The following is a 26768-nucleotide window of genomic DNA, read 5'->3' as shown; positions in this document are numbered from 1 at the left end:
AGGTTTCAAAGATCAAATCGTTGAACTTTGACCCCTTTACAGCCAAATTTCTGGCTGAAAATCGATTAAAAAGATTTTGTCCAAATCTCAATACCCCTTATGTCAAATTTCGAGTCTGTAGACTGAAAATTGACGGAGTAGTTTGGCAGGGAAATGTACGCACCGACACACAAACACAAACAATTACACTTTTAGAGATATAAAGATTACATGGTGGCGGTAAGATTTGAGATGTTTGAACTTAAGTCAAAACGATGCTTAGATGTCCGTTTAATCTTAAGTTATTATCGAGGTTTTTCGACAGCTGCCAAAAGCTTTAATCGGAGATATAAACATCATTTCGACTTAAGTCCGGACATCACAATCATGCAAGGACCTTACACCAGCATGACATAAAGGAGGAAGAAAATAAACAGAAAAAACAAAAGAAAAAACTGTCCAATTTTGTGAGGATGAATATTTTATTACACGAATATTTGAAAAGACAATCTATTTTAGCTTTAATATAAATCTCACCTGTCTGTTTAAATATATGTATGTATGTATGTATGTATGTATGAATGAATGAATGTATGTATGTATGTATGAATGAATGTATGTATGAATGTATATATGTATGTATGTATGAATGTATGTATATATGTATGAATGAATGTATGTATGTATGTATGAATGTATATATGTATGTATGTATGAATGTATGTATTATAAATGTATGTGTGTATGTATGTATGTATGTATGAATGTATGTATGTATGTATGAATGAATGTATGTATGAATGTATATATGTATGTATGTATGAATGTATGTATATATGTATGAATGAATGTATGTATGTATGTATGAATGTATATATGTATGTATGTATGAATGTATGTATGTATGAATGTATGTGTGTATGTATGTATGTATGAATGAATGTATGTATGTATGTATGTATGAATGAATGTATGTATGAATGTATATATGTATGTATGTATGAATGTATGTATATATGTATGAATGAATGTATGTATGTATGAATGTATATATGTATGTATGTATGAATGTATGTATGTATGAATGTATGTGTGTATGTATGTATGAATGAATGTATGTATGTATGTATGTATGAATGAATGTATGTATGAATGTATATATGTATGTATGTATGAATGTATGTATATATGTATGAATGAATGTATGTATGTATGTATGTATGAATGTATATATGTATGTATGTATGTATGAATGTATGTGTGTATGAATGTATGTGTGTATGTATGTATGTATGTATGAATGTATGTATGTATGTATGTCAGCCTACAACTTTTGACAGAGGCGACGGATTTTCACGAGATCGGTATCATTCTAAAGCACGACACTTTGGACGACAAATATGGAAAGACTTGCTAAAAACATTGACTCCTTCACCCACAAGTTGGAGCTATTCTACATGGAGAGGTTTTTTTTCGCCGATATTTTCGAAAGTCATACTCTCTTTTCGATTGACTCGCCTTCATTTCAACCTTCGTCAATTTCGATTTAGCGATGGGCGCTTCAGCAAAAGCGTCGCGTTTTTTTACACGTTCTCTATCTCCTTCGCGGTACGGGTTCGAGCCTGCCTGCCTACTATAACTTTTTTTTTTTTTTTTGCTCAACACACACCTTCAAACACCCGGGCAACGCCGGCCACCCAGGCTAGTATTTAATAAATATCAATATTTATTTAACAAAAAAAATATATATTTAACACTCGTCTGGTCTTTTCAACCGTTAAATCTTAGATAAACGTGTTGTTTCTTTTTTAAAACCATATTTTACAATCAGATGAGTTTTATTTGCATGATGTTTGGCCTCATGTTATTCCCAACTTTGTATAAAAATAAATAATAAATTGCAGTTTTTTCCGTCGGAACGAGAAAAATAAAACATCTCATCATCTTAGCGATGAAAGATGAAATGTTCTGAGAGTTTTTTTTTCTTTAACTTTGTCTGGTTTTCGCAGACCCATCCTCACTCTCCTGTCTCATCTAATCTGTGTCAGTGGCAGGACAAAGTCGGGACAGATGGAGCTCAGTTGGAACACATGAGCCTCGGAAATATTAGACGTAATCCTACATACAGCACCTGGTATTCACAAAGTTTCACTGGTACAGGCCAAAATCAACGTTGTTTAAGTTATCGAGAACCGGTGTATCAACGTGATTTTTCCTTGTGCAGATTACAATATGATTGAATAATTGGATCATTAAACGCTGCAAGATTACAAATATTAATAATAATAAATTGTTAAAAGCCTCCAACCTTCTTTGGTTGAATCGTGTCAAACTAGAAAATTATGTCGAACTCTGAAACCTGTTTGTACGGCACAATCACGTTGGCACACCGGTTCTCGTCAGATCACCGAAGTTAAGCAACGTTGAGCCCGACCAGTACCATATGGGGGACCATTTGGGAAGGCCATACGCTGTATGCGCCTTCTGGGAAGGTTGAGTGTGGTGCCAGCACGCTCATTCCGAAAAAAGAACTCCTCGCTACACAAACATTTCCAAAGTTGTTGATGGCCTATGCCTCTCCAAGAGCTCAAGGCTATGGATGGATGGATGATACCTGTCTAGAATTTCGGATATCACCTTTTATTTATTCAACAGCGGTAGCTTTATATTGTTACGTCAGCAGTTAAATATCATGATAGCATTCTTTGTATCGATGATATCACCTTCAGTAGACTCTCACATAGAATTCATTTTATTTAGTACCTTTATCCAATTTGTCTATACAGCGTCACAAGTACAGATGTACAGTTCAAGCGTGACTTTTAGGAGTCATACAACTAGTCTTGTGTAAACTGACCTTGTGTTTAATTTTATCCTCGAGAGAAAGCAAGAAAATAGGGCAAAAATGATATGCTTACTTTTTGAACGGTCCTCGTATGACAAATCTTTCTTTGGATACCCCTGCACAGCTATCGTTCATTGCTAACTAACGTGCATTGAGAATTATGGTGATTATATAGAAAATGTAATCCAGCGCACAGTAATATTAATATATTCACTCCCGTTTTCTCGTCTTTTTAAAGTTAAACACGAATACAATATTCCGTCTTCCTGTTTAATACTCTCTCACCATTTACTATATATACCGTCTTTTTATAGATATTTTAGTTCTTTAAATTAAAAGTAAACGGCAACAGCATAACTCTTGATACCCTTATTTTGTATTTTTATTAAATCCGATCACCATCTCTTTGAGATTAGCATTTCCTCCTTTATCGTTTGGAGATTACCCCTTCTCTCTCTTAAACCTATTTTTCTCTTTAATTCTTTTTTTTTTCTGTTTCCTTCTTTCTCTGTCTGAAACCTTTTTTCTTTTCCTTCCCCCTCCTTCGCTCCAAAGAAACTTTATTATCAACAAGACCGGAGGTCTTTCCCATCTTAAGTTATTCTTTATCACTTACATAATAGTCTGTCAATTACTATAAAACATGTGATTTATTGCCGATATCTTGGCGCCAATGTCGACTTTACTATGTTGAGAAATTACTCTTTTGTGTAACATATCAGCAATAAAAAATATATTCTTTTTTCCCCAATTTGGTTTATCTTGGTTAGGTGGGATGTTTGGCACGAGGTTATCTCGTGTCAAACATCCCACCTTACCCTTAGTCCGTAAGCAAGGTGAATTAGCATTACCCGGCGCATCAGCGTTTCACTTACAACAAATGGCTTCGTGTCTTGTTTGCGGCGATTTCGATCAATACTATTCTGGTGGGCTGAACGTAGAATACCAGCATATAAAGTCAAGAATGATTTTGTGATTGTATACGAATCTTCCGACCTGCAGTAATTATCAGTTCTTTCACTGATGATTGCGTAAGCATATAACCCTAGTGTTTTAGGTATAAAATAACTTTTAATGTTAATTTAAAAATATTGCCATATATGAAATATGTTGCTAAAGCAATGCCTCTCAGTGATTATTCGAATGGAATTACAAATTCCATTGCTTTGACGACTCAGTTGATGCTAAAAGTTTCAAATCTCTGATGCAGAAACCGACAGTGTGATATTCTAAAGAAGCAACCACTGTCATGAACGTGCGTCAGAATCAGAGATACGAATTTGAATTCATAGCAAAAGTGCGCTTTGAATGATGGTGACTAAAGAGAAAAGAAATATTGAGGCAGAAAATCCACTCGTTTTAGTGGTACAACTCCCGTCTTAAATTATTTAACGAAATAAATAAAACAGAAATTAACTGTAAGCGTTTTAATCGTTTCACTCTTGATACATTTCAAATAATCTGGTAAATCCACTATAACATCCCGGTCGAAACTAATTATCTTTCCGGGAAACAATATCAGCCCTGGATATAGTTCCAGAAATAATTATTTAAACCCATAACAAGGTCTATTAGAAATAAAAGCTAAGTAAGATCATAATAATCTCAAACATTATATAAAAGTCACTGTATGTGTGTATGTGTGTGTTTGTGTATGTGTGTGTTTGTGTATGTGTGTGGAGGGGAAGAAAGCGAGCTCTTCCGCATATGTTCCGAAACAGCTTAGCCTATCTTTTGCACATTTCACACAAAATTCTTTATCTCTTTGAATTCATTGCGAGCCCTCTTATGTAGTTCTTAAAATTCGACTCGAAAAATTGGAAAGCATAGGTAATAGAGATTTCTTAAAAGAAGCGAGGATTTATTTTTTCTAATGTAGAAGTCAGAAGAACTTTAAGTAATATATTTAATATCTGCAATTACCATATGCTCGCGTGTATTAATAAAGTGGCCTCCATGATATCCATACCGGGTGCTAGTGCACTTACTGATCCGCGCTGTTTTTTTAAGCGTATTTCCAAGTTTATTTAGATTTTTATATGTTCTTTTATTGAATTTTAAAGTTGAAGTGTTGAGTAGGTGCAGGGTACCCTCCCTTCCCCGACCTGACTTTTTGAATAGTAACGCTATTTACGTCTGGATCACTCTCTGCACCAGTATCCTAAACCAAACAACCGAATATAGCTTATATTTAACTTTCACTATAGTTGTGACTGAAATATACAGTTATCTTAGCTGTGTTACTACGGCTATTTTCTGAATAGATACAATGCTTTAAGTCTGACCTAAATGACTGTCTATAAATACGGAATACGAATCACCATGAACCAATTGTTTCTCTTATAATTGAAAAAAAAAACACCTGAGAGCTAGCTAAGAAATGCCAATATACATTTTACCTCCAAGGCGACTGCGTCTGTCTAACTTGCATGCTTAACCCCCCCTCCCAAACCAAACCTTATTTGAAACTTTACATCCTAATGGAAATCTACTATTATTTGTAAGTTAATAAATAACCCCCGTCTCTTGAAAGCTAACAATCTGCTCTAATATATAGAGGATAATCAATAGCGGATAAATTCTATGATAATACATACACAATCTGCATAAATTAAAATATATTGTTTAAGCGTATTGTAAGACCGGGCAACGCTGGGCGGCGATTTAGGATATATATATATATATATATATATATATATATATATATATATATATATATATAAAGAGAAGGCGCGAGAAACTGAAAGAATGAATGGGGTCCACAACGGTTATTGCGTGCATGAGTTTATACGTTTATACTACAGCATGTTAACCGGTATGTTTTTCAATTTTTCATGTTAAATAAACCTATCTAATCAGTGTCATTCGGAGTGGTTACGTGAAATCCAATTCAAGCGAGGAAATAGAAAAGTCGTGAATGCTGCTCCTCGCAGAAGCGGAAGACCTCATCGCCGACCGCCTCCAACTAAGAAACTGATAGGGGTTGCTGATTTGTGCCAATCCCCAAATGCCTTAACTTTTATAATTATAATCCATTGAACGGTACGTGAAAGAAAATAGCGGAAGTTATTTCTTATCTCATCCTTTCTACCCATTCCTCTGTCTTTCTTTTGTTTCCCTCTTTTTCTCCTTATGTTATCTCTCTCTCTTTCTCTCTGTATATCTATCTATCTATCTATCTAGTTTATTTTTATATTTTTTGCTCTCTTTTCCTTTTCTGTTTTCAATATCTTTATACTGTCTTATTACCTTATATTAAGCTTATGGCTAGGAACAAAGTGTAGTATCTGTTCAGACGTTACAGTTAGTTTATTCTACCCTCAGTCAGTGGAGAAACGATCCTTAGGCAATTTATATTTTTGTACCGATTTATAGTGCCCCCATCTCGGGAGCTGTTCTTTCTGCACATTAAAATTCGCCTTGTGCCTGACTTTATTTTTGTTGAGAGGCTAGTAGATAGAAAATCTATCATCAAAATTATATCATTTTCTCCCGCCTCTCTCATTATTTCTCTCAATCTCTCTCTCTATCTCTCTCTCTGTCTCTGAAATATTTATAAACCTTCTCTCTCTCCTATTCTCTCTCTTTCTGTTATCAACTTTTGCCTATATCCCTTTTTCTTTTATCTCGTTCTTTTTGTTTCTATAATTTTTCTCTTTCTGCCATCCTTCTCTCTCTCCCCCCCTCTCTCTCTCTCTCTCTCTAGCTCTCACTTTCTCTCTTATCTCTACCGCTTTCTCTCTCTTGCTCACCCACAGTCAATCTCTCCTTCTGCTGACTCTTTCTTCTTTCACGCTTTCTTGTCCTTCTTTCATGCTTTGCTTATTTCTCAGGGGAAAAGATTCTACACTTTGATCGTTATGAAATATATCGAGATGTTTATTTACTTCATTTCTACCTCAGAAATATTCGACACAACGTCGGAACATGTATGTGCAAACCGCAATCAATGATCCCGATAAAGTAGTCCGACCCTACAAAAATAGCATTAAACACACTCGTCATTTTTTTTTTTTGTTCTTTGGGTTTTTTTTTTCCTGTAAGGGCGCCTAATATGATTGACAGTGAAGCAACTACCATGTGCGAGGATGTTCTGCTTCAGATAGTACACAGAAAGTGGGATTTGAAAATAAAAGTGTGTTTGCGAGAAGGGGAGGGTTCAAACCATACTTCATTGCGAGAAAAGATGGCCTCAATTTCCCGGCATTTCCTGTTCTTTTAAATTCAATATTACGATAAACTGACACGACAACAAGGCCGCAAAAGTCAGGATTGTGAGTCTCTGTCAGGAATCATATCAGCTGTTTCCATTTGAATTCTCTTTGTGACTTCCCTTTATCGATAAAAGGGGGGGGAGTTTTAAAGACCCACGGTCCAAAAATAAGTCTTTAACCTAGGTTCAGCACTATCAACCAAACTCCCACCGTTGTCCCATCGCCGAATTGTTAAGTCCAATTGCTTGTTTTACAAGTATTTTAATGGAATATGAACTCAACGAACTTGTACGAATTTGCCGTAAATATCGACGACTAATCCAACAAACTGTAAAATCCCACCTCTTCACTGTAGAGATTCTTGGATGCTGGAAAACCTACTACTCTAAAAGTCTCTTCCCATAAACTGAAAAAAATTTGGAATTCCCTGCCGAGTCCCTGCTTCCCTGACTGTACTCACATACAAGTATAGTGTGAATAGAGATCTCGCTGCTTAACTTCCTACAGATATGACTTGATCCACAATAGTAGCTCCTAACGTCCACTTGGCACGGGGCTTTGCTTGGAATAAAATAACAACAAAAAGACAAGGAAATATAATCTCCACCTAATAAATATCGAGAAGAGAAATACTATGAATCTCCGTGTGCGTGGATATGTTTTATAAATTTCGAGTAAGAAAAATTTATATACGGGGTGAAATGATAATATTAAAACCTTAGAAAATACGACATGATTCCATTTACGTGTGATGAAAACCGGTTTTCTTTCTTTGTTGCAGACTATCTACTAGTTGGCCAAGAGCGATAGGAATTTTCTGTCATGTCTGAAAGTGACACAATGTTTAGGGAGTGAGATCGGAGATGCGCCACTGTACAACTCATGCTCTCTACCGATCCAAGTTATGAGAACAGGACTATCGCCAACGCCCTCGAAATGTAAATCCGAGCAATAGGAACGTTCCCAGGGTGATGAAAACAAAATTTTCGGCCATGGTTAAGGGAGTTGGTTTGGTTTCAAGTGAGTGCCACATCATGCCATCCCACATCTTCGAAGTCGGCTTGAAAGTCAAAACCAAAGTGTATCTCCTGGATTTGCAGGAGTGTGGCAGACCCTGGGTGTAATAGCAGGATTCCGTGCCGGATTAGAAGTCCGAAGAGATCCAAGCTTGGCTTCAGAAAGTGCTACGATTTTGTATCCTTCTCTACCTAGCGCCCTCTCCCCCCAACCTTAACCTGTTGAACTACTTCGTTTGCTCATACGTGGAGAACATCACCACCATGACCTCCAACAACACCAAAACCAGATGATCGCCGTCATCCGTCGAGTATTGGCCGAGCTCGCGCCGGCGCTTGTGGAAAAGGCATGCTCCCAGTTCCGGGCCCATCCATACCAAGACGGTGTTTAATGCTGAATGCGTCTACATAAGATTGGTGCCATCTCTACTAAATAATGAAGGTATCTGAATTGAGTATTTCCATAAATGTTTTTTTAAGTAAAGCTGTAGGGTTGTTTTCTTTAGGGCGACAATTTGATCCAACCTGTATAACAATTTGATCCAACCTGTATAATAATTTGATCCAACCTGTATAATAATTTGATCCAACCTGTATAATAAAATCATGGCATAAGCTAAACATAAAGATGTCACGTAACACTTTTTTTTTTCCAATAACAAACAATACGTAAACTCATTTATCGTAGTTCTTTATTCTCTTAGGATTACTAGAGAAAACAAATCCAACGAATTGTTATTTGCACGTACGTACATACTTATACTTGTAACGACTATCATTCTGGTCAGTTTAAATTCATTTGCTCCTGAGCATGAACTGTATCTCGAACCATCGCAGCCTACTTTCGTCGATCTTAGATCAGGTGGCAGGTTATATTTAAAAAAAAAAAATATTTACTCACTTTGACACGTAACAAAGCATATCGCCACTTGGATGTCAGGGCCTACTTTTGACTATGCCAAGGAAAGATTCACAAGATGTAGGGTTATGTTACATTTAAACTTCTGCATATCAGTACAGCCAAGGAAGCAAGCATCAGGAAAGGAATTCCAAAGTCTAGCTGTTTGAGGGTATAAACTATTAGAATAAAAAGCTTTCTGGCATTTAGAGACCTCAACAGTAGAGGGGCGATACTTTATTGCTAAGCGAGTTAATCGGGAATATATACGTCGAGGGGGCACAAGCGCAACGAGTTCGTCAGAACACATGCTGAATGCTGATTACACGACCATCTATAGCAACACATCAAAGGCCGTAAATGATGATGTTCTCTCTGATTCTCTCTCCTCTGATCTTGAGCGCGTGGTACAGTGGGGAAAGAGGTGGCTGGGTACCTTTAATGCATCTAAGAATAAGCTCCTATCTCTACATCATAAACGCTCTGATCCCCATCTGGCATCAATTGAAATGGATGGCTCTCGTCTAGGGGAAGCCCCATGTTTTGATAAGCTTCTGAGTTTGACATTTACCTCTGATATTAAATGGAATACATACATCAAGTCTGTGGCCAAGGTCGCTGGGAAATGGGGGGATCCTTCTACCGCTGGATATCTTCAAGTCCAACACAAACAAATTCCTGATGAACCGCACCCCCTTAAGTAATGACACCTTATCAATACTCCAATATTATTGCTACACTATCCCATTGATTACTGTACACCCTTATCCCCGAGTGGCCATTGGGCCTTGATAAGTGGTGAACTCCATGTAAAAAAAAATATATTTGTCAACCGGGTACAGAGATGCAACATTGCGGCGATGGAACAGGGTTTAGTTAATGAAGTGGAACGCATTACATTGAAAATCCTTTTTGGGACTCTATCCATGATCGAGAGGCTAGTGGTATATATGCACCAGTCCGGATGTGACAACTATATTCCAGGCTTGGGCGAATGGTAACCTTGTAGAGTTGCAGGATACTCTCAGGTGTGAGTAGTCTTCTAACTCGATAGATCGAACCCACCTTCTTTTAAGCAGCTTTCACAATGTCGTTCCAGTTCATATTGCTCTCAAATGTTAGACTGAGGTGTTTGAAGGAAAAATTATCAAGTAGGATGTTATTTGTTCATTGATATAGGCGGTTGCAGAGACGTCTTGTAGTTGTTAAAGCAGAGCAACTTACATCTATTTAGGCTTCATTCCAATACGGTCTGGAGGTAATTTTCTAACGATTCAGCCACTGTCTTAGATATGTGCACATCCGTTCTTCCCTCGAGCATGTTATAAAGCGTTGTATCATCAGCAAATATACTTATCTCGGACACGATATTCTCAAGGAAGTCGTTTATGAATATCAGGGACTATAGTGATTCAAGGATCGAACCGTGAGGCACCCCTGCATGGTTGCTATGCTACTTGGATGTACGCCGATCAATGACAAATTGGATGGTCTAAGAAGGATCTAATTATATTTATTATACGTCCACTTGTTTTCATTAACAGCCCTTTGTGCCAAACTTTGTCAAAGGCCTTGGATATATAAAGGGTCATAGTCCTGGCTTCGCCCGCCTTATCCAGTATATGGTACATGCGTTCAGAGATGACTGTTAAATTATCTGCAGTAGGAAGACATTGTCTAAATGCAAACTGTTTGTCATAGATAAGATTTGCTTTGGAATAGTGCTTGATTAGTTAAGGTCTCAAAAAATTTAGTGAGAAAGGTAGGAGAGTAATAGGGCGATAATTGAGAGGGCCAGGTCTTTCGCCAGAATTCTTGTACACTGGTACCAGAGAGGCCATCTTTCCAGCTATTACGGAGGCAAAATTCAGCAAGACATTTATTGTAGAGCTTGGAAAGTGCGGAGCTAGTAAAGCTTAGTATTTCTTAATTATTATAGCAGGGACGCTTGGAGGTTTCTAAGTTATTTTATGAAATCGCGGACATGAGACGAGTGGTTATTATATTAACTAGTGTGGCTTTAGTCCGCATAGGGAAATTTGTGAGGAAGTTTTGTTGGCTCGAAGGTGGAGTTGGAGGCGGAATTGCTAGACAAGCTAGTCCGCCTTTCTGGTTGTGGTGCTTGCAACCTTCAGTTTGTTGGATAGTGGATGAATTCTATTTGTTGAATAGTGAATGAATTCTGTTTGTTGGATAGTAGATGACTTTTGTTTGTTGGATAGTGGATGGATTCTGTTTGTTGGATAGTAGATTACTTCTGTTTGTTGGATAGTGGATCAAATCTTTTTGTTGAATAGTGAATGACTTCTGTTTGTTGGATAGTGGATGAATTCTGTTTGTTGGATAGTGAATGAAACTGTTCGTTGGATAGTGGATGAGATCTGCTTGTTGGATAGTAGATTACTTCTGTTTGTTGTATAGTGGATGAATTCTTTTTGTTGGATAGTGGATGAATACTGCTTGTTGGATAATGGAGGAATTCTGATTGTTGGAAAGTGGATGAGATCTGTTTGTTGGATAGTTCATGACTTTTGTTTGTTGGATAGTGGATGAATTCTGTTTGTTGGATAGTGGATGAACTCTGTTTGTTGGATAGTGGATGACTTCTGTTTGTTGGATAGTGGATGAGATCAGTTTGTTGGATAGCGGATGACTTCTGTTTGTTGGATAGTGGATGAATTCTGTTTGTGTGATAGTGGATGAGATCTGTTTGTTGGATAGCGGATGACTTCTGTTTGTTGGATAGTGGATGAATTCTGTTTGTTGGATAGTGGATGAATTCTGATTGTTGGATAGTGGATGATTTCTGTTTGTTGTATAGTGGATTTATTCTGTTTGTTGGATAGTGGATGAATTCTGTTTGTTGGATAGTGGATGATATCTGTATGTTGGATAGTGGATGAATTCTGTTTGTTGTATAGTGGATGACTTCTGTTTGTTGGATAGTGGATTACTTCTGTTTGTTGGATAGTGGATGAATTTTTTTTGTTGGATAGTTAATAACTTTTGTTTGTTGGATAGTGGATGGATTATGTTTGTTGGATAGTGGATTTATTCTGTTTGTTGGATAGTGGATAATTCTGTTTGTTGGATAGTGGATGCATTCTGATTGTAGGATAGTAGTCGAATTATGTTTGTTGTATAGTTGATGACTTCTGTTTGTTGGATAGTGGATGAATTCTGTTTGTTGGATAGTGGATTAATTCTGTTTGTTGAATAGTGGATGAATTCTGTTTGTTGGTTAGTGAATGAATTCTGTTCGTTGGATAGTGGATGAATTCTTTTTGTTGGATAATGGATGAATTCTGATTGTTGGATAGTGGATGAATTCTGTTTGTTGGATAGTTAATGACTTCTGTTTGTTGGATAGTGGATGACTTCTGTTTGTTGGATAGTTAATGACTTTTGTTTGTTGGATAGTGGATTACTTCTGTTTGTTGGATAGTGGATTAATTCTGTTTGTTGTATTGTGGCTGAGATCTGTTTGTTGGATAGTGGATGAATTCTGTTTGTTGGATAGTGGATGACTTATGTTTGTTGGATAATGGATGAATTCTGTTTGTTAGATAGTGGATGAATTCTGTTTGTTGGATAGTGGATGACTTCTGTTTGTTGGATAGTGGATGAATTCTGTTCGTTAGATAGTGGATGAATTCTGTTTGTCGGAAAGTGGATGAGATCTGTTTGTTGGATAGTGGCTGAATTATGTTTGTTTGGGTAGTGGATGACTTCTGTTTGTTGGATAGTGGATGAATTCTGTTTGTTGGATAGTGGATGAATTCTGTTTGTTGGATAGTGGATGAATTCTGTTTGTCGGAAAGTGGATGAGATCTGTTTGTTGGATAGTGGCTGAATTATGTTTGTTTGGGTAGTGGATGACTTCTGTTTGTTGGATAGTGGATGAATTCTGTTTGTTGGATTGTGGATGAATTCTGTTTGTTGGATAGTGGATGAATTCTGTTTGTCGGAAAGTGGATGAGATCTGTTAGTTGGATAGTGGCTGAATTATGTTTGTTTGGGTAGTGGATGAATTCTGTTTGTTGGATAGTGGATGAATTCTGTTTGTTGGATAGTGGATGACTTCTGTTTGTTGGATAGTGGATGAATTACTGATTGCTCCTTATTCACCACACTATTATAAATTGTCCTGAAATCCCGAGTTCCTATTTTTGTGATTTTATGCGTTCCATGATTATTTCAGCATTTTTTGGAGGAGGGGTCGCTATTTCTCTTATAATAATTTCTAGCATCTATGATTTTTTTGGCTTCTTCATATTTTACTTATGATTGGCAAACATGTATTTGGACGTTATTATCTAAGGAGGATGTGTCATCTATATTATCAGAAGCATGATCGATTAAGGTGCAATCCTGACTTGAGGGAAAACGGTCGAGAAAATATTAGTAACTAACGCAGTGATAGAAATGTTGGTCGAAAGCACATGAATTCCTAGTCATCCGATTCAAGACGTTGCTCCTTAGTAAAAACGAGGGTGCTGCGAATATAGACTCAAAGTCCGTGCATATATCTATCCGTCCTTACGGCAGAGAAGGAGGTATCTTGTTATGTTAAATAGTTAGAGGGGATTGAGGAGTGTAAGTTTGTTACACATAATACTAAGATATCTGAAGAGTTTACTAAGAGGTAAGATTCTACATCATTTAGATTACCTTTAAGCCCACGGACATTTGTGAAAGCGAGCTTCAAGGGAGGAGTCGAATTGTTTTTTTTTAGGATGGTTGTCTGGTTTATTCGTGATATGTGTATGGGTTTTCAGTGTATTGCATTTTTGCTTAATTTCAGGTTAGGGGAATTGTGCTGAGCAAAGTGGACCAGTTTAGACGTTAGGTATGTACCCCTAGTGGTCCATTAGCCGAGTCTTGCCTAGAAAGTTTTTTGTCTCGTGAAACCCCACCAGAGATAGTAGCAGGGTCCCTTTCCATGCACGACATGGCACTACAACTATCTAGATATTATATAACTGATGCCAACGAAAGCGCTCTAAGCGCTACTAAAGAGTAAGAGCTTCAGTACTGTCAGTCGGAAGCAGAAGCCCGATAAACCATCAATCATGTACACTCAACCTGTCAGACAAGACCGGCCCAAACCAACCGAGTGAACACAATTGCCATGCAGCAAACCCAATTTGTCCAGTTTCTAAAAGAAGGAGAGAATTGGGGGACGGCGTTCAATGTCCTAGTCAGAAAACAAGGCAAAGCACAGGGTGGATCTGGTGAGACCCTGGTATTGTACATCTGCGCCTAGTTAATATGGAGTATTGCTATCATAATTGGGCTGGTGCATCTGCCACTAGTCTCTCGCTCCTAGACAAGGTTCAAAAGAGAGTCGCCAATCTGATAGGTCTTGAACTGTCAACTAAACTTCAGCCTCTGTCACAGCGACGAAATGTTGCATCCTTTTGCCTGTTCTACCAGTACTTTAACGGTGAATGCTCTGACGAACTGCAAGCACTTGTGCCCCCTCGACGTAAATACCCCCGACAAACCCGACAAGCAGCTAAATCCCACCCCTTCACAGTAGAGATCCCTAGATGCAAGAGAACCTTCTACTCCAGTAGTTTCTTCCCCAGATAGACTTTAGAATTCCCTTCCGAGTCTCTGCTTCCCGCGACTGTACTGACATGCAGAAGTTGAAGTGCAATGTGAACCTACATCTTGCTGCCCAACTTACTACACAGTACCCCTGATGCTTTTGTCCCTGATAGTAGCCTCCTACAACAAAGTGGCAATGTGCCTTGTTTGGGGTAAAAATGTAATAAAAAAGAAGAGGTCTAAAAGCCGGCGATAGGCAGAGCCTATTTACTCCTTATGGCTAACCAATTCTGATTCCAACGCAACGGACCTACTTCTTGTTGGGCCGATAGTATCGTCATGTCGTCTTTGTCATCATGTAGGTCTTAGGCTGCCAAACGATAGTTTATGTCAGCAAGTCAGAATGGAGAAAAAGGACATTGCGAATGAGCTTCCCTTCCGGTCGACTAACTGCTAATCGAAAGCACCGGAGACCTCGGCGAAGAAAGGCGAACGGCAGAGGGGCGTAGGTTAGTATGTGCATGTACGTGTTACATTGATCCATCTTTATACAATTAAAAAGATTTTGGTTAGTATTAGGGCTATTCGATCTTTAGACTATTAAAATGATGTCATATTTTCAGTGTTTTTTGTGCTCGTAAGCAGATAGAAACATAGTTTATTTTAGGGAAAAGGATAGGAAGCGTGTACATTACGAAGGCCGTAGATTTTACGATCAAAATGTCCGAGCTAGAATCCTCTAAACAATATTTCCTTTTTTTGGGACTTGTATAGTGTTATAAAGCACGACAGAAATATTTCAAAACTATAGAATCTTCTTTACTTTATTTTTTCCTGTGATTATAACATCAAGAATTTCTAACATCTTTTTTGTACACTAGTTAATATCTGCTCATGAGCGGTAATAACATGGTACATGTGTATGTCAATTTACTTCTTTATAGCTTATACCAAGTAAAATGCGTAAAACTTTGTGGAAGAAAATACCCTACTACGAATTTTATTGGAGAAATTATGTTCTGAAACAAATAAAAGATTACTATCAGCCGCGTCGGAATTCTCGTTTCTTGTATTTTGTCGTTTAGTCCTCACGATGTTTCTGACAAAAGGAGGCAAATTGCTGTTTTCCGGGTCATAATCTATTCCATCTAACACGTAGCAAGTTTTGAACTTAAAGTCGTTTTTTTATTTATGTTAGTGTCCTTGTATCAAGTGGTTTCATGCTTTGGCACGAGTGATTTCCATAAAACGGCGATTCTTTTAGGTAATCCACAAATACTGCGGGCCCGACGCCTTCGATGGTTCGGCCATGCCTCTAGCTGTGATGCAGGGGTCTTTATCCACGAGGCTATCTCCCCACGTCCTCTACCCGGCTGGAAAAAACGTGTCGATGGCCAGCTAAGAACGTGGCTCGGGACTATCAAAGTCGACGCTGAGCTTATTTCGGGCCCGCTCATCTATGCCCTGTCTCGTTGGAGACGTGACTGGCTATTGCTCACTCGGGATCTTGCCTCCGATCGCCGGGCTTGGGCCGCAGCGGTACGAGATGTGCATCTTCATGAAGCCGACTCAACTCCTCCAGGGTGAATGTCGTTTCAAGTACAAGTAATCCACAAATATGTACACATAAAAATATTTTGCTTAAAAACTGTTGTGCCCTGTAACAATATCGTCGGCGATAAGATCCATAAACACACTTGGCAATCTAAACAATGTAGAAACAAATGATTGGAGGCAAAAAATAAAAAAAATAAGACAACCAGAAATAATATTGATGTTTAGGCCTATCTATAATATACCACATTTGCCGAGACGGATTTTGCCTTAGTGTCACGTACTTCGATTTGATTGATCGAGATAAAGATCGTCCTTTATTTTTTCTTCACAATCAATAAACAAAAAGAACATCTTTTTATTCGCTTGCTTCCCCAAGAGGTCAGACCTGAACACAACGTCAGCTTTTAATCCGAAGTAAAAGCAGCTCCATAAATTTAATTTAAAAAAAAAAGATTCTTCGATCGTCAAGGATATCTCCTTGGTTGACAAAAGACAGAAAAGATAGAGCGTAAAATCATAACAGATACTACACTTTACTTTATGTTAAAAAGCAAGAATATCTACTCCTTATTTACTTTCTATCGCATGAGGGCAGAATAAGACACGTGTGTTTTTAATGTGAGGACAATCTAGTTCCCTGAAACCGAACATTCTGGATTACGACAAATAATATATTATCCGAATCTAAAATAAAAACAAAAAAAAACTTTCCTTGTCTGATCAAAAACAGAAACGAGACCATAAAACTACAAATTGTTCTCTGAATAGAACCATTTCACTTTCACTGACCAACAAAAGAAAAGGTGAATGTCAGTATCAGAATAGATGCTATTCTTTGCTCATAACATACAAAGCTCCTTCCAAAAGTAAATACCTCTATTTATTAAACTCATAAAGCTGAAGAGATACGAAAATATGAATGGTATCATTAAAACGAGCGACCTTTTATGCTCCAGAATTTATCTTTTCCCCCATAGTTACCATCGTCCTCAATGCTTGTTTGCCAGGAATTCAATGACGCATCGGGGCTTATCGCGCACGTTCATGACACAAGTTGCTCTCCTAAAGTCTCAGACCGTCAATATCTGCAACAGAGATGGCATCATATCAATGCAATTTGAAATACTTTCTGATCCATTCTGGCGGAATAAAAATAGGAGGCATTACTTTTGGAACGTCCGTCGTGTGTTCTAAATTCGCCTTCTTCACAGGGAGTAAAAAATAACTATTTCTATAAAACAACTTTAACACCTGGCTGTGTTGCCTAATGTTGGTAAACTGAATTATTTAACATCGCTGGTGTGTATATTAAGTCTGCACACTATCATACGAAATGCAAGCCACTTTAGGTACGGGTTCGAACGCTTTGTTTTACATTCTATTGTATTTATTTCACAGTTACCACACAGCTCCATTCACAGAACGCTGGTCATCATATTCCATCTAATAACTTTACCATGGCAAGAATACAAAGAAAACAAAGAAAGTGCGACAACAATGTAAGAATAGAGATTTGAGTGATTGTTCGGAATAAAAAGATAAACGAAAATCGAAAAAATTGGATTTGAAAAATACAAAAAATTATTTACCTTATTGTCATGTCAATTTCAACAAAAGCACCGTTTTGTAATTGCCATGTCGCAATTAGTAACATATTACAACATTATTATATAAAATACATCCACCGATCTGCAATAACTGTAGATACCAATTCTGCTATCGTAATGCCCTTCTGTATAATATGTAAGTAAATCATTTTTTGCAATTTTCTTCGAAAGCAATTTTCTTCGAAAGCAATTTTCTTCGAAAGCAATTTTCATTTATAATTAATTTTACTACCTTATCGTTTTTCATAAACTTGGGATATGTCACAAATTTCGACATATGACTTGAATAGATACTTTTAATAGATCGTTTTACTTGAAATTCAATTCATCGGATTTTGTTATTATTCTTAACATGCTACGCTGATTAAAAACTAAACACGTCTTCAATCTCTTTCTCTCTCTCTCTAGCTCTCTCTTTCTCTCTCTCTCTTTACACACACACACACACATACATATATATATATGTATATATATATATATAATTATATATATATATATAATTATTTCTATAGTCGAACCAACGTCGCACCCCACCAGAGCCAATAAACCCAACAAACCGGAAGTCCAAGACTCGATTTTCGTCCTTTTTTGGGCTCATCAGTTAGACATATCCGAGCCCAAATGAGTGCGAAACTCGAGTCTTCGACTTCCAGTTTGTTGGCTTTCTTTGCTCTTGTGGGCTGCGACATTGGTTCAGCTGTGGAAATAATTATATATTCTCTCACACTTTTCTGAGTATTGTACATATATATATATATATATATATATATATATATATATATATATATATATATATATGTATGTATGTATGTATGCATCAGTAGTGAAGATTCTAAAGCCAAATATATATTTATTTTTTCTACATTATAAACAATTGTTTTTATACCTACATACACTAGTTGTCATGTCGCAATTAGTGCGCAAATATCAGTGGAAGAGAGGACGATCGACGCTGGTCGAAGGATTCGGACCACGTCACGAAGTCATTTTTGATTCCAGTAGCAAGTAACATACTCCAGGGCCACCGTTCACCGCCACAAAATTTAAGGAAATTTCAACATTGATGAAGCTCAACGTTTAATATAAATGATCTTAGAGAATCACAGAAAGTCACGATCTTACACAAACACACACACACACACACACACACACGCACACACACACATACACACACACAAACACACACACATGTATGTGGATGACTAAATGCTCCTTATCTTGAGTTGAGCATATTGGTAAGTAATACACGATGATATTTGTGTAAACAAATCGAGCTTAGGTATTTCGGACGATGTCAAAACATCGGTAATTCATTACTCACGCGACAGTAAGCTGTTTAGCGTAATGGTCAGAAGCTTTGACTGTCGTACGGGCGGTTGGGTTTCGATCCTGGCTGGAGGCAGTTGCTTGCCTAACCGCACTGATGAGCTCGAAACAGTACTGTATGTGGATGACTATATAAATATTTTTTTCAGTGAATAAAATAGACGTTTTTGCCTCTTAATTCTGTTTTTTATCCTTTCCAACTTCCGAATAACGGTCTTCGCTTCTAACAAGAACTGACTGATGCACTCGCTATATTTGTCCGATTACTTTCCAATCTTTTTTGATTCATCAGTTCCTGCAAGAAGTGGAGACCGTTATTCAGCGGTTTAAAAGGATCAGAAACAGAATTAATAGACAAAATAGGTCCATTTTATTGCATGAAATATGCTAAATACAAAAAATTCCTTAATCTCAAGCTAGAAAAATACTGGCTAAGTACAGACATGCACACACACACATCTATAACTGTCTACTTTTATTATATTTCATAATCCTTGGATATGTTACGAATTTCGATACTACATTTATGTAAATCACATTGCTTTTAGTTGACAATCAATCTTTCTATTTTCGATTTTTGTGACGATTCCGAACAATCACTGAAATTAGGAATTAAAATTGGCGAAATTCCAGAAATGTCGACTTACCATAACAAAGATACAAGGCATCGAAAGTAAAATGGCAACTGCCCAAACAGCCGGAAGGATCTTCTTCGTGTTTCCAGCCGTACACCACCAGCGCGAAAGCATCGGATGAACAATAACGATGTATCTAGAATAAATGAAAGACAGTTTTAAAATACAAGAAAAAAAGAAACTTCCTAGAACTTTAAATAATTGTTTCGAAATTTGTTTAGATTTTGCCTGATAACTTGCATTATTTAAGTGTTTACAACTACTAAGCATTATTTTAAATATTTGATCCCTCTAGTATTATTTGGAACTAGCAGGACCCGTTAACCGGCATTGCCCGGAGGAAGCATGCCCCCTTCTTAAAAAGTAAACTACGGTCGTTGTTGGTGGCCAATCCCCAAAGTTAAGAACGGATTTCAGAATAGGCGCCCCTAACCTCCTCATGTTAAGAACGTCGTATGGAATAAAAACGACCAAATTCGCCATGGTAATAAAGGCGTTTGGAATAGACACCCCATTTTGTGGAGGGGGACTGTTCAAGTATGCGGCCCATGTTCAACATGCATATATGTTGTCAGCATACCCACCCGCAAAGAATATAACCTACAAAAAAATTGGGGGTGGCTGGTATTGTCGGACGGAGAAAAGTACACTTTTTTATCGCGTGTGCGTAGAACAATGACTTACAGTGCATAATGCATGCCATTATATCTCGCAAATTACTTTTTTTCGCCAAAGTTAAAATAGATTGTCTTATTCAGCATAGTCTAAAACTTTAAAAGTCGTCAGTTTAAAGGAAATAATGTAGTTGGTGCTAAGGTAAAATAAAGTACCCCCCAAAGTTAATGCCTGAGCAGCATGGAAAATTATTCCTAAAAAAGAATTAACCAAAAAATAACTCTAGTAAAAACAGAAAAAAAAAACAATAATATATAACAAATAAGTATATCCGTAGGCAATAAAGGGGAAATAATGAAAATGAAAACGTAATTCAAACTGAGAATGTGAAAATGTGTTTTATTTAAAAAAAAAAGAAAAAAGTTTTTATCGAAAGTAAAAAATAATACTTTTTTTTTGTTGCTTAATAAACTCAATTTAGGCTCGGTGCCACTTTGATGTAGAGGGCTACTACAACTCTCTTTTTTTTACACGGTGGTCGCCACTTATCAAGGCCCGGATGCCACTCAGGGATAATGGTTATTGCATGTACAGTACGTTAGTGTGAAGATTTAATGAAGTGTTTACTTAAGGGGGCGGTTCATTAGGAATTTGTTTACGTTGGACTTGAAGACATCCAGGTTGTAGTCAGGTGGGAAGCAGGCAGACGCAACAGAGTTCCACAGGCGTGCAGTTCTAAGAAAGAAGCTTTGTTCATGAAACCTACGTTTTGATTTAGGCACAGATAAAGAGTGGGGAAAATTTTTGACAGTGGATTCAGCTAGACGTGAAAGATTGGCGAGGGGGAACCAAAGATTGGAGTTCAGACGAGCACTTGCCATGGAAATAACGATAAAACAAAGATAGACTCGCAACGTCTCTTATTTGGGAGAGAGGTTGAAGGGAAGGGAAAAGGGCATCCCCCACTAAGCCACGAAGTCTAGTTTGTACTCTCTTTTGGGCAAGATCAAAATGTAGTATCTGTTCTTCAGATGCTACACTTCAATTTCTTGTTCTCTCTCAATGGAGGAGAAATCCTTCACGAATTTAATTTTGCTCCTTTTCTCCGCGTTAAAAACCGACCCTGCTGTCTAACTCTGTCTCGTGGAAAGGTATTATAAATAGGTTCTAGAACTCTCTTTTATTAATGGATTCGGCAGATGTTTCTGAAAGTGCCACTCCCCTGTAAATTCCAAAATTTACATTTTTTTTGCGTTAATCACGTCGATTATGAACTTTACTTTTACATTAAAAAAAGTGAAAATTGAAAAAAAAAAAATTATAACTTTTATCACCGGGTATTAGTTTTCAATTAGAACATTCTACACGTATTTTGTGACCATCACGTAGGAAAATATCATGACAATATTTTTCTCGGTGATGGTCACCAAAACTGTGGTCAATTTAGTAGAACGTTATAATTGTAAACTTATCCCTGAATTTTGTCATTAAATGAAATCATTAAAGCAATAAAACTCGGACGATTTTTGTTGTTTTTTAATGTACAAGGTAATTGTTTAGCGAACGTTACCATAACATATACGCCCCCCCCATCACTACCACCACAAAAAATACCGTGATGTAAAAATGTGTGTTTATTTATGGAGAATTAATATACAGAATAAAACGTGGATTAATATTATATTTGTTTTGTTACAAGGAATTGTAAATCTCTATGATTTAACAGTTTCTTATTCTATTTTTCCCAAAGTGTTTAAAGTGTCCTCGGGTACATTACGTATTCTGTATATAATTGTGTCAATTAAGTTCTTCCTGTCCAACTTCTATTCGGCTCTTCAAGCCTATGGAACAATCTTTGTTTAAAATATGGCAATTTTTAAAACCCAGATAATATTCTTATTTAGTCATTCTTCAGTTTCACAAGACTGTAAAGGTGTACTCAAAATACAAAGCCATGTACAGAAAGTATGGAGGGTGGGCTGTTATTTACAAGGTGACCAAAAAGGGATTGGGGGATTTTGGAGGAAATTTTAACTTGAAAAAACTCTTGACTTTTTATATATCTTAATGGAATTTGTAGCGAACTATTACAACTACTAGAAAAGTGTTTCGCGTGAGGAGCGAACACAGACACGCACAATAAACCACGCGCGTGCAACACACAAAAACAATGTTCGGGAGCAAAGTTAGACACAATATCGGGTTTTAATGTGGAGAAAATTTAGCTCTAGATAAAGGTTTACTCTGGATAGGAACAAACATAAAAATTGTCTCAATCAAGAATTTCTCCTCCACTGACCGAGGACAGAAAAAGCAAAGTGTAGCATCAGAACAGTTACTGCACTATGATCTTGCCCCGATATTTATCTGACAACTGACACAACAAACAATGAGATCACTTCCTTTTGGCCTTTCCCTTTCGTCTCTGTTTTTCTTTCTTTTTCATTTGGGCACAACAACAGACTGAACGCGACACGCGTCGCTGCAAAAATATACGCGCGACATGACTCGATTGAAACTGTCTATCTTATATGTGAGTCCAAACCTTATCGAGTTATATTACCGTTCTCTCTAACCGCAAACACGAACACTGGTTAACGATTTGTCAACAATAATTATCTTGGTACACACGAGACAATTGATTTCAATCGCATGCATACACGTACTCCTATAAACATTGGATATACTCTTTTTATGATTCAAATTAAATCTCGTTGTATAAAAAATGTATAAATGTTTCTCCGTGCTTAAAAAGATTACACGGTTGTAAATAAGAATAATCTCGGGTTTTTTTTTTAATAATTATTTCACCTAAGTCGTCGAACTCGCGTATGTATCCTCCACGAATTTTACCTTCAAATGTTATTTAACAAAAGTGAACAAAAGTTGAAAATAGTTTCTCGTGAAAAATAACCGCTTTGTATGATTTCCCTTTTCAACTTCACAAATTCGTGGTCCTGGATATGACCTTAAACTATATCCAGTGGTGAGGCCCCAGCTTGCGAGCTTTGGGGTGTGTGGATAAACCCTTTAATTACCATTGTTCCCAGGTCCATTCTGACCCGGAGTGGTAGTACCTGTTAGGGTCCCAACTATGGGTTAAATAGAAACCGACGTGAAAACAACAAATATATTCTATTAATTTTTTTTTTTCAAAATCTTTGAATTCGGCATTAAATACCCTGGAAAGGGTTGATATGCCGTAAAACAAAACCAACCAACCAACAAATTCGTGCTATTATACATTATTGATGATGATGTTCGTCCATCGTTTGCGAAGATGACCCTGATCATACAATTGTTCTATTGGTTCGAAAAAGGCTTGTTAAACCGATCCGGCATCTGAAGTATGTGTGGATTCATAAACTCCCAAGCGAATTTTTACCCATCGGCTCTCAGAGAAAAAGTGCGTAAACGCGTCACTATGCATAGACTCGACGCACCCATCCGGTCTAAAAAAGAGAAAAAATAAAAATTGATTAATCAATTGGAGCGGAGCCAGTTAAAATAAATTTAACAGCCAACATATCTTCGGGAGCCGGTTAAAAATAGATAAAAGCCGAACGTTTTTGTAAACAAGAGAGAAGGAAAACAAATACCAAAACCTACATGCATAGTCAGGAGAAAAGTCAGTCCCTTTCCGATGTTGAAGCCAGCAAACAATCTGCTTTGTGACCGCAACGAAACGAACAAAAAAAAGAATAAGTAACCATTATGAACGTTATTTTTCGTCGTTTATTCTAACTGCTAATTTTGTAGAATCTTTTAGGAACGCGCACATAGAAATGAACATTTTCTAACAGACACATAAAATGAACCTTAATCCGCACATTCAATCTTGTCTTTTGTTGATAAAAGTTATTCAACCCATAAATGCTTATAGTTTGTTACGTGTTAAATGGAGTCTTACTTAATGCTTTTTTCTTATGTTGTTATTAAATATTAACAAAAACCTATAAGAATTTCTCACATGTTGGACGCCTGGGCGATAATTCTCTGTAAACAGTGTTTACTGCACTATCTTTTCAAATGTTACGTTTTGTCTTGAGTTTTTCATTGCGTGCGGATTCAGCAATTGTAGCCCCTTTGTGAGTTGCAGCATGCCAAGAACATCTGTCTTGGGTTAGTTTTTACCATAAGTTACAATACAAACTGAACCGTTTGAGGAAGACATCTAGATTGTTACTCAACAGTTTTCTCTGTCCTCCTGTTGACGTTTTTTTTCCTAGAGACAGTTGACAATGACTGCAGGATCACTCGATTACAATTTAAATTTATTGTTGATGTGTCTCTTCATTTTTTTTTTTTTAAGGAAATCACTCTAATAAGGCGTAAAGCCACTTAATGTAAGAAATTAATAAAAACCAAATATGATAATGGCAAAGGCAGAAGATGTCTATTGACTTTAGTCTTGGAAATACAAATGGTCAAAACTTGGTGAAAACAGTCAACATGAAGATAGTTCCATGAGTCTGCGATTCTTGGAAAGAAGCTATAGAACTATCCAAACAGTGAATTGATTGAGACCTCCAAACCGAACAAGAGGAAACAAAAGAATGATGAAATTTATCAGACATTTCTGAAGAACACATGCAATAATAGCATTTGGTAGCAAAGTCGTAGGCGAGCAAGATTATGTCTGATAGAGAGAGGCTGCGTTAAAGAAGAAAAGGTATGAGTTTATTATATTTCAGATCGTTACTGTAAAATTTCGAATTTGCTAATATAATGATTTTTTTTTTGTTTTTGAGATACTTCGACGAAATAATAAGTTGCTAAGACACATAATAGTGACACTATTTAAAAGATATAAGTTTTTATAAATGAATTCGTTTTACATTCCGGTGTGTTTTTTTGCAAACAACTCTCCATTTCTCATAAGTTAACATTTCATCAGCGTACTACAAAAAATAAGAGCGTTCCTTCGTTATAATAGCGAAATCTAAAAAAAAAAAATTAAAAATGAAATTTAAGACACCTAGTAAATTCTATTTGAAATTGAAACTTATTTAAGGAACCTAGTAAATTCTATTTGAAATTAAAACTTATTTAAGGAACCTAGTAAATTCTATTTGAAATTGAAACTTATTTAAGGAACCTAGTAAATTCTATTTGAAATTAAAACTTATTTAAGGAACCTAGTAAATTCTATTTGAAATTAAAACTTATTTAAGGAACCTAGTAAATTCTATTTGAAATTAAAACTTATTTAAGGAACCTAGTAAATTCTATTTGAAATTGAAACTTATTTAAGGAACCTAGTAAATTCTATTTGAAATTAAAACTTATTTAAGGAACCTAGTAAATTCTATTTGAAATTGAAACTTATTTAAGGAACCTAGTAAATTCTATTTGAAATTGAAACTTATTTAAGGAACCTAGTAAATTCTATTTGAAATTGAAACTTATCAGATTAATCAATAGATCGACCTTTAAAGATAAGAAACATCAAATTATTTACAATTGAATACGCGACAGAAATATTACTGAAAATAGTTTTAATGTTTCTATCTCTTAAGAAATATTACTTCACTTTCCTAACTATATATCTATCAACGTTTTTTCCCATAAAAAACGTGTTTTTGTTTCTGTTTTTGGAATGTGCATGATTCACTCATGAACTACTTCATGAATTTTTGTGCACAGCTAAATGCGTAAGGTACGGTAATATGGGATATATCATTTCGTTTACATTAGTTACGTGCTAAAATTGTCAAGAGGATGTGGAATTGCTCGGATACGTTCAAGTTTTGTTAAAATTTAAAAAATACATATATTAGGCATTAATTCGTCAGGGTATTTTACGTTTCAGTGCATGGGTGCTATTTTAAAACGTTTGGAACGAGGAGAATTATGGAAACAACTCTCCACATATTTAGATTCAAAGACTTCAACTTTGCATCCAACCTGATCCATTGTCCTTAGATATCAAGCAAACAATATTTCCATTATTAAAAAAATATTTTAATACACCGTAAGTTTGAGTTGTTCTTTACCCACATACACCCCAAACAAGGCACATCGCAACTTTAACGATAGTGGCTACTCTTCAGGATAACGTTTAGGGAAGATAAGCTATGTGTTAGTTTACGTTGCATTTAAACATCTACATTTCAGCACAATCAGGGAAACAGATAGCAGGAAAGGAATTCCAAAGTCTACTCGTTCAAAGGAAACAACTATTGTCGTATAATGGGATTCTGTATAACATGGGATCATATATGATGTGCATTTATATATGTGTTGATATATTTAAAGTTCGATATTTACGGTTCGATATATCTGCTCGTCTAGATATGAATGTGTCTATTAATCGACTCTCGATTTTTGAACAATTACAATATAGAGGGACAAATAACAGTCTTAAGGGTTTTTACCTCGGTCAATTGTAAAACATACCTGGTTCGTCTTTGGTTGATCATGATTGTACGGACCCTCGAAAAAACTGTATCTATTGATTCGTACGAACCGAAGCCTTTGTTATATTTATAGCAGCTTAATTTCGGATATTACCCCCACTGGA

The 26768-nt window shown here is 36.5% G+C and overlaps 1 protein-coding gene across 1 annotated transcript in view; it reads right to left on the bottom strand.

The window, feature by feature from the left end:
- LOC145261254 (cholecystokinin receptor type A-like) overlaps positions 1 to 26768 on the bottom strand; it is a 355511-nt gene that overhangs the window by 110930 nt on the left and 217813 nt on the right. The window contains exon 2 of the mRNA XM_080119651.1: positions 19643 to 19766. Coding sequence (XP_079975777.1) covers positions 19643 to 19766 — 124 coding nt within the window. The remainder of the gene's footprint in view (positions 1 to 19642; positions 19767 to 26768) is intronic.

The sequence above is a fragment of the Euprymna scolopes genome, chromosome 37, assembly GCF_053919585.1.
Source record: "Euprymna scolopes isolate OS-2025 chromosome 37, ASM5391958v1, whole genome shotgun sequence".
NCBI classification, from domain to species: domain Eukaryota; kingdom Metazoa; phylum Mollusca; class Cephalopoda; order Sepiida; family Sepiolidae; genus Euprymna; species Euprymna scolopes.
This window is presented reverse-complemented; position numbering and strand designations above follow the sequence as displayed.